Source organism: Panicum hallii, chromosome 9 (assembly GCF_002211085.1).
Source record: "Panicum hallii strain FIL2 chromosome 9, PHallii_v3.1, whole genome shotgun sequence".
Taxonomy (NCBI): Eukaryota; Viridiplantae; Streptophyta; class Magnoliopsida; order Poales; family Poaceae; genus Panicum; species Panicum hallii.
In genome coordinates, this window is record NC_038050.1 from 66,831,831 (window position 1) to 66,844,966 (window position 13,136).

At 46.3% G+C, this 13,136-nt stretch overlaps 1 protein-coding gene across 1 annotated transcript; it reads left to right on the forward strand.

Moving 5' to 3' along the window:
• Positions 1-829: 829 nt before the first annotated feature.
• On the forward strand, positions 830-2,050 carry LOC112877092. Its single transcript, XM_025941298.1, has one exon. The coding sequence runs from the start codon at positions 899-901 to the stop codon at positions 1,859-1,861; it is 963 nt and encodes a 320-aa protein (XP_025797083.1). The 5' UTR covers positions 830-898; the 3' UTR covers positions 1,862-2,050.
• The last annotated feature ends 11,086 nt before the right edge of the window (positions 2,051-13,136 follow it).

Consider the following 13,136-nt stretch of genomic DNA (forward strand, 5'->3'; position numbering starts at 1 on the left):
TATCATTTTTTTCATTAATCTATCTATAAAAAAAATCACCCATTTTTCGAGAGAGAAATCGTGTGCAGTGCAGTGTGGAGGTGCCTCGCAAAAAGAAAAGGATGAGAGGATTTTCTCCAGCCCATGACGACGAGTGCGACTACTAAATCAAGGCCCAATAGATATGCTAGTGTGGTTCATGGGCCTAGAGTAAACCAAGTTGCGGATAGTTTGTTTACGGGCCCAACTCGGCACAGCTCACGGTTTTTGTTTTCTCTCGCGAATTGTTCAGGCTGTTACGACTGCATCAACGTGTGATTTAGGGAAGAAATGCAATTCTAATAATCGAATTCGACCATCGGTGGAGTGGTTAGGTGGAAACATGGTATGTAAACAACTTAAAATGGAGTTGACCAGTTCGATCTAGTCCGTGTTGTATCAAGGAGAAAAATAGTGTTCTAGAATCATACAATAAAGTTTCCTGCAACCTGATCCAACGTTGAAATGGGCACCTCCGTCAGAATGGGATTCAGAGTTTTCAGTCATACCCTGGCTACGTATGCTCCATTCTCAGCTGTCCAATTAAAATTAGATCATATTTCTAAGAATCCCCAGCATCAACCGGATGGACGTGTGGCACTAGTCAACGCCCAAACCCTAACAAATCTCCTAGCGAAGTCTTGTGCTCCTCCTCTTTCCTAATCTCCCACTGAAACATTGGAGCCGGTAACGTCAACCACTCAACGTTGCCTTTACACCATCACCATACTGTACCACTCCATCTCCATCTCCATCTCTCGTTATAAAGGAGACCCGCCAGCCCATGCACCAGCATAAAGCGCAACGAACACACACGGATCGATCACTTCCATTCCACCTGAGACCAGCGCACGAGTGGCCAAACCCCAGGCCAGCAGCCATGCAGCTTAGCTTTCTCCCCCATCTTGCCATGTGCCTCGCGATAGCCTTCCTGCTGCCGTCCCACGCCGCGGCGACGGCGCCGCCGGCGGGCACGATCCAGCGCGTGACCAAGCAGCAGATCCTGGCGAGCATCCCGCCGCACTGGGACGAGAACCCCGTGCTGTTCCTGACCTCGCCGTCGGGCAAGTACGCGGCCTACTTCATGCGCAGCCAGACCGCCTCCGGCGCCGGCGGCCTCGGCGCCGACTTCTGCTACGTGGAGGTGCTGGACACGGCGGCGCCCGGCGCGGAGGGCCGGAGCGTGTGGGAGTCGGAGTGCCTGGCCGTGAGCACGGTGAACACGTGCGCGCTCGTCTTCTCGTGGAACGGGCTGGAGGTGTTCGACGGGAGCACCTCGGTGTGGCACACCCACGACGCGAGCTCCGACGAGCACAACTTCCTGGAGACGCTGCAGCTGGTGGACCAGGGCGACATGCGCATCCTCGACAAGGGCGGGGAGCTGGCGTGGAAGGCCAGCGACGAGCCCCGCGCCGCGCAGCACTGCGGGATGCCCGGATCGCCCGGCCTGGCCTCCGCGCTGCCCCCGTTCGCCGAGCCGATCGGGCACGGGAGCAGCGACCTGCCGTTCGGCGATGGCAACGGCGTCGAGGGTGCCGGCGTGGCGCAGCCCGAGGCACCGCTGGGGCCTTTGCCGCAGCCCGAGCTGCCACTGGCGCCGTTGCCTCAGCCCGAGCTGCCACTCGCGCCGTTGCCGCAGGAAGCCGATGAGTTCGGTGGCGCCGCCGCCGCGGGGCAGGGCCAGGCCGGGGCCGGCGTGGGGCAGGCGTTCGGGTTCGGCAACCAGCCGCTGGTGGACAACAGCCCGTACGACAGTGGGGCGCTGAAGCATGGATGCAGCCTCGTTGGGATCTCGTTTGCTTTGGGTTTCAGCGTCGCCGTCGCCATGGGTCTGGGTATCTGAATTGGAGACAAGCACGCGTGAAAGTGGTTGTGGTTTGCTAAATTCTTCTAGTTTCCGGCACAAGCAGCCGGGAGACGTATTCGTTGTGTGTTTGGGGTGGTGCTTTTGCTGATGTGTTAGTGGGGTGTTGTTGTACACTTGAAATTGCAAATTGTTTAGCCATATGCAGCAATCTATCAGTGGTCTCAACTCTCTCTCTCTCTCTCTCTCTCTTAAAGAAACCGGGTTGTATATCTATTATATTAATATTAATAAGGGAGTGTTAAAATAAACCACCACATTCGTCAATTTTCATATTAATCTAAAAAATTAACACCGTCATTTTACAAAGATCAAATAGTTTAGATTTATCCTTAGAAATTCCTACATTGATCTTAAAAAAAAAGATTTACATCGTCGGATTTTACGAAGATCTAATAGTCTAGATTTATCCAAAGAATTCATGTGAACTACGATTAACAATACATATATAAATTCAAAATTTTAAAATAAATAAAATCAATATATCAAAAATATATACCCGTAGCAGCGACAGCAGCAGGACCCGTCTCTTTCTTCCTTCTTTTCATCTTCTTCTTCCATGTGTCTCTAGCAGCCGGCTCCATCCCGAGCAGCTCGCTGCCCCTTCCGCCGCAGGCCTCCACCGCCACCTGCGGCCGGCGGCGACTCGCTGCCGCGCCGTACCACCCCACCCTTCCTAACTGCTGCCGTCGCTCCCCTCCGCCGGCAGCAACGCCCACCATAGGTCATCCACCACCCTACCGGCAGCGCCATCGCAGCTGATCTCGCCGTCCACAATACGCAACCACCACCACTGCCAGTCATCCTTTCTAAGTCCGCTCTCCTCTCCCCTGAGTCCTAAGCATCGGCCTCACGCCGCATGTGACGGCGTTTGCTAGCAACGATTGCGACGAATGTTCACCAAATAAGATTTTTGTGGAAAACCAGATATCATGCTCCAGGCTCTCAGCATGTCGAATGATCCGTTACAGGATGATCAACTCACTGAATCGTGTATCAACATAATGCTCAACTCACTGAATCATGTAGCATTCGGCCAAATTAGCACTTAGCAACTCATGCCCATGTATTCAACAATATAATTAGCAATTAGTGTTACGGGAATACACGTCCCGGAATTCAAAAGCAATGTTCGTAAGCAAATCATATCCATGTATTCAGCAATAATTAGCAGTTCGGATATCAGTTATTTGCATGCATGCGAGATTGTCGTAGACATAGCAATTAGTATCACTTTGCAGCAGCATTAAATCAATCGTCTTGAGCTGCAAAGTTGAAGACCCCGGCGCGCTTGGCAATACAGAATCATGTGCGGGGAAAACCCACTCCCACGCCAAGTTTCGGATAATTTTTTTAGTGTAAACTAATAAGAAGAATCTATATCAAATTTAATAAAGATAAAATGATCTAAACTAATAAAAAAAGTCCATATCCAATTCAAGCTAAAGCTACCGCGTGACAAAAGAACAGGGATTGGCTTACCATATATATTTAAATATTTCATATTTTATAACGTATACATATATGCATGTACTTGGAAAGGGACCAGTAAGAAAATGAGGCTTAAAACATTGTCTACAAAGAGATCCTCTAATCAGTTATAGATACATGCTCTGCATACTTAGATTATTGCCTACACAATTCTCCTGTAAAATATCATCTCGAACATATACTTTTCGTGAATGGGAGTGTATAATCAGATATTGCTACAAAAATATAACAACAAGGTATCAAATTAGTGTTGTATATGCTATGCAACAACTAAAACTTATGTATCAGATTTAACAGAGTAGTACAACAGTGGAAACTTGAGACATACTGCTCACGTTAAACAACCATTTAAGAAAAATATTGTACGGCAAACAAACAAACACCTTTCGTACAATTAGAATAAAAACGCTGCTTCTTCCTAAAATATTTTACAGATAATATTAACCCTCCTCAAAGATGCCAAGAAAGACATCAGCACCGTGCCAATTGAAGCATTATCTGGCTAATTAAGTCGATAGCCTATGATACACAATAAATGCCTCCAATAGCCACTGCCACTGCTTCTCTTCGCTTAGGAAAAAAAAAGCAAGCTCTAACACACAATCTAAACTCAGGAATTGAGTCAAACTCCATAGGGAACTTTTCTTAGGTGCATCGGACGTGAAACACACTAATCAATTTCAAATGTGTGTTCCTCTTTGCTTAGAAAAAAAAGCAAGCTCTGACGCACAATCTAAACTCAGTAGCCGAGTTGAACTTCACAGGGAACTTCTCCTAGGTGCATCGGACGCGAAACACACTAATCGATTTCAAATGTGTGGAGGAAGAAAATGGCAGAGGGAGAAATCGGCAAAATAGGTGGAGAAAATGGAAATGAAGAAAACAGTTAGAGACAACAATAAAAACATAAAACATATCTGGAATTATCCATCGCCGAGATGATACAACTCTGTAGTGAGCCAATTACATAGTTAGATGGTCGAAAGACTAAAAATGTACACTAACCAAAGTGCGAAAAAAATACTAATAGGTTGGGCTGAATAATAATATAAAATAAAAAATATATTTATATACCATATATATATTAGTTTTGCAACGACAAGTGAAAATAAATAAACAAAATATTTTTTTACCAAAGTTAAAAGGGAGGCCTCAGCCTATTTTTTAATATAACATTTTATTTTATCAATGCATGTTTTTAATTCACTCCTACTGCAAGTCACGTCTACACCTGTTAGATGCTACTCATATGATCTAACAACCAACTAGGATAACTAGGCTAGAGATCCTTTCGCTAAATAATAATCAAATTATTGCAAGGCAAAATTTGAAGTCCAACATCTAAGTTACAAGTTGTAGGCTTCGACAATATCACTAACACACATATATAAATATATTTAATAACTATAAATAAAATATTTGAAAAAAGATAAATGTGTATTCAAGGTGATCCTATATTACTATTAATCATCAAACTCAGATATTACGTGCTACAATATGCACCTATATTTAAGATGACCTGATACTCAATTCAATCCTCAAATTTAGATATTGCAAGTTAAAGTATTAAAATATGCCAAAATTATATGGAACAAAGCAAATTAAAAATCGATGATTGCTATGAATGCCTATACACAGAAAGTTTCGGCTAGCATACCAGAGGTAAATAAAATACCAAATACACCTCTTCAGTTAAAGTAAGAAACAGAAAAATATAAATAGAAAAAACCTTAAAAGTTGCGGGCCACCTTGCTAGTTTTTATTGATATAACAGTTTATATTGATAGCTTACAAGAACATCCTTAAAAGAAGGAAAATTATAACCAAGTCCTTGTAGCGCTTCCAAGGTAATCCTTGTTGCTGGCAAACGGAGCCGCTCCTCGTCGCTCCCTCCGTGGAAGAAAAAAATGGCGAACTTGTGACTTGAAGCCGAACTCCAGCTCGACGAAGAAGCTTCCGAAGAAGCCACATCTAGATTTTTGAAACCAACCTTGGCAGCAGTTGGCACATCGAAGAAATCGATGTACGCTTGAAATGCTGAACGCCTAGTAAATCCATCGCCTAGACGAAGGAGACCTGGCGCCCCAAGAACTGCCGGCGACTCCAAATCTACTAGCAGCGAAGTGACACCAGTAGAGAAACTCCAACCCGATTTCTCAAGGTAGGAGCAGACATACCTCATAGATGCAGCTCCAGCAGTCGTGCCACCACAAACGCAGCTGCCGAAGATGCTTAGGAGGGACAAAAGCACCTGTGGCCTGAGCCCTAAGCCACCGGAAGAAGCATACCTCCGAGACGGAGCAGAGGAAAGGTCGGTGTCCAAGACGCCTTCCTCCTCATCTCCATCTAAGAGGAAGGTACAGCTTGGGCAGCGACACATCATCTCCAAGGACAGCCTCTCTTCCATGGATCACTGTCGAAGAGGGAGGCGGTGGTTGTGCTGACGAAGGCGCCAGCCGTGCCGTCGCCGCGAACTCTAACGCTGCTCCAAAGGATGAAAAGCACCGGTAGCCAACTAACTGGCGCCACTAGTAGAATTACCTACTATCTAGCTGTACTAGGTGTAGGGAAAAGTAGATCCGCCGTCGATTCGCTTGATCCCCCTTCTCCTCCGATGCCGGCAAGGGCGCCAGAGGCGAGGTGGGTGATGAATCGATGGAGGAGACGAGTTATCGTCCTTGTTTCACCAGTGGTCGCTGTAGCAGGGGAAAGAAGGGTCGAGAGGGACGAGGCTGCCCAGTGGTCTCAACTCTCAAGCACTGTTGGGGCGGTGGAGGCTGAAACCGAAATGGCCGTCTCCTTGGCCTGCACCAGCCCAGTCCATTCTATCTATGCTTTTGGGCCACACAATTTTTTTTTCTTAACCATCTTCTCGCTTGTTGGGGGTGCGTCTTAGGTCTCGACCTAAGGCTAAGGACCCCCTTGTGTGTATAAAAGAGGCTAAGTTAGGGGTCTAAAGACTTATTTGTGAGATTTAGAGACTTAGTTGTAGCGTCCAGGGATCTGTTTGTGTTTGTAAGTTCTAAGAACTCCTTTGTTAATAGTAGGGACCTTCTTGTAATATTTGACCTCACCGATGGAATAAATATAAGCAATTGCTTCCTCCTTCTTATAAATAGAGCCATAGGGTTTGGAGGAGAGAACTTTTGACCATTTGTTCTCTTGCTTATTCGACTTGCTCTCCTTCTCACTCTGCTACTCTAAGGTTAGTATATTGAGCTTGAGTCTTATTTTCATCATTCTGTCTGGTTTCGGCTCGTCCGAGCCCAACAGAGGCGCCTATCATGGTGTCAGCTTGAGTAAACACTTTCGATGGCACCACAAAGAGGATTATTTAGAGAGATGGCACCGTGCCCGGCACACTTTATTTTTCAGTAGAGAGACAATATCTAAACAAGAAGCAGAGAGTGAAGTTCATGGCCTTAGGCAATCCGATGTTGCCTAACAATATCCACCACCGATCGAAGGTACCAAGCAAGTTGGCCATCATCACCATCCTCATGGCCCAACCTTCGTTGGATAATCTCGGAACAGCGCCATGCATGTTGAAGTAAAAATTCAAGCACTGCACCTCCGCATGGCAGCAACTACTTCGATCGATCACCTGCACACACCTTCGGATGCCGAGAGGCATGAAGCCAAGAACACGTCCAACACCTTCGAACAAGGCAAGAATGCAGGCAACGAGGTCACATCCAAGCAAGCTCATCTCGCACAAGCAAGCACAACCAAAGCGCCCCGACACCTCCGAGCACAGGCAGTGCACATAACGCAGCGAAGCCACTGATGACCTTCGTACAGTAGTGAAGCTGCTACCCGAGATGAGGAGAAAGGAGGCAGCGTATCGTATGCACATGGAGTGAAGCTGCGGCCGTCACCTCTGCATGCATGTGAAACCGCTTGCCTTTTGCCGCTTACCTCCGAAGGTGCCGAGGGGAGAGAACTCAAGGACTTGACATCGTCTCTAACCTTCGATCGATCACCCGTTGCATCTGCATACAATACGAAGCCACCAAGCATAAAGACAACACTATCTAGCACCTCTACATGCTCTCGAAACCTCCGCATGCATGCATAAGGCGGCAGTATCATCCGCGTCTCGGTGTGCGTTCCACCTCTTATCAAGCAGACAATGAAGATGAAGCATCTGTCGTGTTCATGCCGCAAAGCTGTCGCAACTCGAAGCCGCGCCGGCGTGCTCCCGCGGTGGTGCGGAGCCCAGGGCCTCGCAGGCGGCGGCCACGGCGGGGAGCTTCGTGTGCGGCGTGAACGACGGCGCACGGGCCGTGCTGGCATGAAGCCCGTTTACCCAGACATGAAGCCGATCGAAGCTCCTGTCCAAGCTCCTAAGGTAGTTGCACTAAAGTAAGAGCTGTTGTTCTAGACAGAGGAACAAAACACAGCCCAACTACAATCGAAGGTCACGTCCCTTTCTTTCATACGCATTACTTTAATCTACTAACCCACGATGGTTTATTGCAAGAAGTAAAAACATAATTTTTAATCATCTTGATGCTTTGATTTGCCGCACAAGCTACCGTCCGACTATGGCGTAGCAATTTACATGTGTACTGCGTATGTGCATGTGCATTGCATGTGTATGCATGCATCTCTTTCAACCATTTCTTTTTGCAAGCGCATGCGTCATCCTTCGGGGCTCGCGAGGCTGCGCACGAACCGCGGCAACATAGCTGCGCATCAGATCTGCCGGCAAGAACCTACGTGCGGCGAGCTAAAGCAGCTCCACGTCAAGCCGGACTCTCACGGCCAACGTCGACCTCCGCGGCAGCAAGCCCCGCAGCTTTCGCCCATCTCCACAGCAAGCGTAACCTCGACGACAAGCTTGGCAGAAACTCCGCGGCGAGCTCATGAAGCTCCGCATAGAGCACAACATCCGCGGCAAAGCGGCGAGCTGAACACTCGCGGCCGTCCGCAACCTTCGCAGCGAGCTGAACCCTCGCGGCAGTTCGCAACCTTCGCAGCGAGCCGAACCTTCGCAGCCGTCGGCAACTCCGCGGCAAGCTCGGAACCTCTACGGCGAGTTGAAGCTTCGCGGTCATCAGCGGCGAGCTGAACCCTCGCGGCCGTCAGCAACCTCCGCGGCGAGTTGAACCCTCGCGACCTTCAGCGACCTCCACGGCGAGTTGAACCCTCTCGGCCAACATCAACCTCCGCTGACAGCTCAACCTCCGGGACGAGCAGCAACCTCGCGGCATGTGCGTACTTTCGTCCTTCGAGCTCAACCTCCGCACGCAGGCTCCGCATCAAACAAAGTATGCATGCATGCATGCGTCAACCCCTCAGTCCACCATCATCAAGCGAAGATTATCACTGGATTGCAAAAGTCCAAAATTCTTACACTTGACCTCCGATCAAATATGTGTTTCATCCTTTTTATCAAACCTGACAAAAATCATGAGCACATAATCGAAGCTTATAGGACGGGCTAATATGATTTTCCAAGTGTTGCAGAACCTTCGGTTGACAAAAAGCGGAACGCTTCTCTTTGCTTAGCAACCTTAAGGTACGTAAAAGCAATTATAATGCATGTGCACCAAGCGGGATTTGAACGTTACCTCATCCACCGAAGGTTACCTCTCTATCAAATCAGCTATTATGCATCTTGGAGTGGGCTTCGGTCCTCTTTTAGATGTCTTTGGCTATAAAAATATATATAAAAAAAAGGAAAAACAGAGCTCTCGGCAACAACGGAGCCTATAACCTAGCAGCAAAAAGAGCAAAAACACTCCCTACAATTTGTGGTTTCCTCCTAAACTTGTATCTCGTACACTATCTAAGTACATATGGATATAAGTCCTCTCTAAGCTAGCATCTGTGCTTGCAGGATGTATCCTTTAAAATACTTACTAAATTCATTTTTACCATCTTTACATTTTTCACCTCTTTATGAACTGTTGGGATTACCTAACCCATTATGGAAGCTACCTTCGCTCCAAGGGATGCAGAACTGTGGCACTCGAATAAAAAGTATATTTACCATCTTGAGCTGCCGCAAGAAAGGGTTATTGGGTTCTCAATACTGCATCTCTATTGGCCCTTGAAGAAAGTCTGGATTTTTCTACTAAGTACCCAGCGAAGGTTTGGGAAAATATCTCGTCATGAAGAAAATTCCAACGAGAGTGAGTGGTACTTTATTTCAGATGGGATTTCAGATGTCCCATTATCTTTGCTGAACAAAGTACCTTATCAAACTAATTAAGGTTACCCTCTCTCAAACTCGGCAATTAAGAATGTCTAAAAAACCTTTCGGGACCTTTACAATATGAGCATCCTTTCCAATAAGTCAATTCTGGTACTCACGTGACTACCTTGCAAATATTGTGCTAACCACAAAGGTTATATCGAAGGTCATTGCCTTCTTGGTGTTATGTCTCTATTGACTTCCGGAGAAGTTATAATTTTCAGAAGCCATGACAAAGGTCATCGGCTTGCTGATTCTTTATCGCTAGTGATGATAAAAAAAAACTTTACAGTCCATTTTCATCTTATTTATTGAAATTTTCTCACTAACCTCTATATTTGCAGGGTGTATCCTATAAAAAACTTCACTTATTATTTATCTGTTATTGTATTTGTATGTTTTAAGTTCTCTAAGCTTATAGTTCTCCGACTAAGTTTGTTCTACATAGTGAAATTAAATCACTAACTCCTCTCTTGAGGATAATTTTCCTTCAAAAAATGCAGAGTTATCATACTTAGCTTTTTGGAGAAGTTTATGATTACGACCTAAAGAAGGTCAGAGTTTTTGAAGAAGGTTATGACTCTATTGGTTTTCTACCTTCATTGACCTAGAGAAGGTTAGAGCTTTTGGAGAAGATTATGGTGAAGGTTATCACCATATTGGTTTTTAAATCTCTATTAACCACCAGAGAAGGTTATGGCTTTTATTAACTTCTAGAGAAGGTTGGGATGAAAATCCCTGACTTAATTGGATTTTCTTAGTCATGGATGCGGGCTCTCTTCAAGCAAAGAATCTTTAGAAGAAAAGAATATATTTCAGAAATTGAAGTTTGAAGGTCCTTGAGGGACCAAGTCATTTATAGGACCACTGTTGCTCACCTTAGATCTTGTTCTCTCTAAACAAGCAATCTTCCGAAGCAAAGAATATATTTTGAAAATTGAGGTTAGAAGGTCCTTGAGGGACCAAGTCATTTACAAGCTTTCTGCCCTAACCTTAAATCGCTGTTTCTTCGAGCTAAGAACCTCTACAAGCAAAGAATGTGCTAGAGAACTCCAAGCAAAATATCCCGAAGGTACCACACCTAGAGATGCTTATCTACCTTGCGATGCTTAACTGCTTTTTGTCTAAGTGTTTCAGCTTATCTCGGGTCGAAGCAACGAAGAATTGCAAACATCGACCATCACATCTTGAATGCTCCAATTGTATAAGTTAGTAAAATTCGCATGCCTCGCAAACTCTGCATACTTATCTAAAAGTACATTAAGCACTTGAATGGCAAGGGGCTTCCAGACCTAAGGGTCTTGAAGCCAAAACACCTTACGACCTCCAATCTAGACTTCACCCAAAACACTCAGTCAGAGGAGATGTTTTTGAAAGTTATACATTTCTTATGCAATAAAATTTGCCTTCACTAACATGCAGGTTTTATTCAAGGTAAAAGTTCCTTCTCCGGCTTAGGCTAACTCCTTTATGCTAGAACTTCGCATTCATTTCGCATGAATATTGGTTTTCATCCCAAATCTAAGTGCTTGATCCATTGGTTTCACAGTATATGGATTTTTATCAAGACATATCTCTTATTGACCTCCGGCTCTTACTGGTTATTGGATTGGTTTCTTTTGGTGTTCATCAGTCATTGACTTTCATTATAATAATGCTCATCAACAATTGGATTCCACCTTAACAATGGTAATTCATCCGCTCTAACATTTAAGAGCACTGTCTTGACCTTCGGTCCTTATCAACTTCAAGGATCTGAAAATGACAAACCTTGCAATATCCTTGCAAATGCATTCATCTCCATTCATATGCATCAAAAGTATACATCAAATCATCTCATTGCATGACCACATCATCATGCATGGCAAAAAAAATAGCTACGAGGAGCTAAGAGGCTTATGACCTCAAAAGAAATCCAAGGGGCTATGGATCCTAAGGAATGCGAAGCAAAAACACCTTCGGCTAAGAAAAAGAAAAGTGCAACAAGCACAAGAAAGCCAAGCGGCTATCGGTCCTAAGGGATGAGAAGCCGAAACACCTTCGGCTAACAAAAAGAAAAATGCAATAAGTAAAAAAAAAGCCAAGAGGCTATCGATCCTAAAGGATACGAAGCCAAAACACTTTCGGCCAAGAAAAAGAAAAATGCAAAAAACACTTGTGTTGTTGAATAACTTCAAGAAAATGGTCGCTGAACCATTCTACACCCGTTGCAAACATATCACCTCTTCCAGGTACAAATCGTCGAATCAACTTCACCTAAGTTGTAGATTCGACAAAGCCTAGCGCTCAAAGTTTCATCGCCGCCACTACTCTGGCTCGAGGGGCTCGCCATCACCTTCGGCACCGTCAACGACTCCGCCTCGGCCGATACTCTGGCTTGAGGGGCTCGCCATCACCTTTGGCACCGTCAATGACTCCACCTCGGCCGATACTCTAGCTCGAGGGGCTCACTGTCACTTTCAGCACCGTCAACGACTCCGCCTCGGCAGATACTCCAGCTCGAGGGGTTCGCCGTCACCTTCGGCATCGTCAACAACTCCGCCTCGGCCGATACTCCGGCTCGAGAGGCTTGCCGTCACCTTCGGCATTGTCAATGACTCCGCCTCGGCCGATACTCCGGCTCGAGAGGCTTGCCGTCACCTTCGGCATTGTCAATGACTCCGCCTCGGCCGATACTCCGGCTCGAGGGGCTCGCCGTCACCTTCGGCATCGTCAACGACTCCGCCTCGACCGATACTCTGGCTCGAGGGGCTCGCCATCACTTTCGGCTTCACCTCCAATGTCTCCCTCGCCGCTACTTTAGCTTGAGGGGCTCGCCGGGACCTTCGGCTTCGCCTCCGACGTCACCCTCACCACTACTTTAGCTTGAGGGGCTCGCCGGGACCTTCGGCTTCCCCTCCGACATCTCTCTCGCTACTACTTCAGCTCAAAGGGCTCGCCGCCTCATCATCACTTTCAACGGCTCGAGTGCATGGCAACTGCATCACCTTCGATCACTACTACAACTATGTCAACTTTTATGTCATCTACGTCGACTACTTCCACTACATGCGAAGCTTATCTCAAGAACACCAACCAAGAGAGGCTGGGGTGTACCAGAGGACCAATCCTTCTTATATGATGGAGTCTTATCCGGTGCTCATGAGAAAAAACTTGAAGACGTTGCGGCTACCTTCACCCATGACTACTTCGACTATATCAGAAGATGAGCCACTCGCTGATCGAAGCTGGAGAGCGAAGTTGCCTGAAAAATCGAAACACTGAAGGATCTAAAGTTGGCACTTGTGCATGTAAATCAAAATATATGCATGCTCTTTTCTCCATGCCCTTTTTTCCCACTGGATTTTTGGATGGAGTTTTTAGTGAGGCGCACATATCTAAGTTGCAAAGGACATTCCTTGCAACTAGAGGACCGAATTGTGGATATACCTCTTTTAACAGGATCAGCTACTCGGTCTTGTTGTACCAGCCAAGACCGAATAGCTGAGGGGCTACCGTTGGGGGTGCATCTTAGGTCTGGACCTAAAGCTTGGGACCCCCTTTATAAAAGAGGCTAGTTAG

Coding starts and splice junctions, on each gene's coding strand:
- LOC112877092 (XM_025941298.1), top strand. CDS start 899: ATGCAGCTTAGCTTTCTCCCCCATCTTGCCATGTGCCTCGCGATAGCC.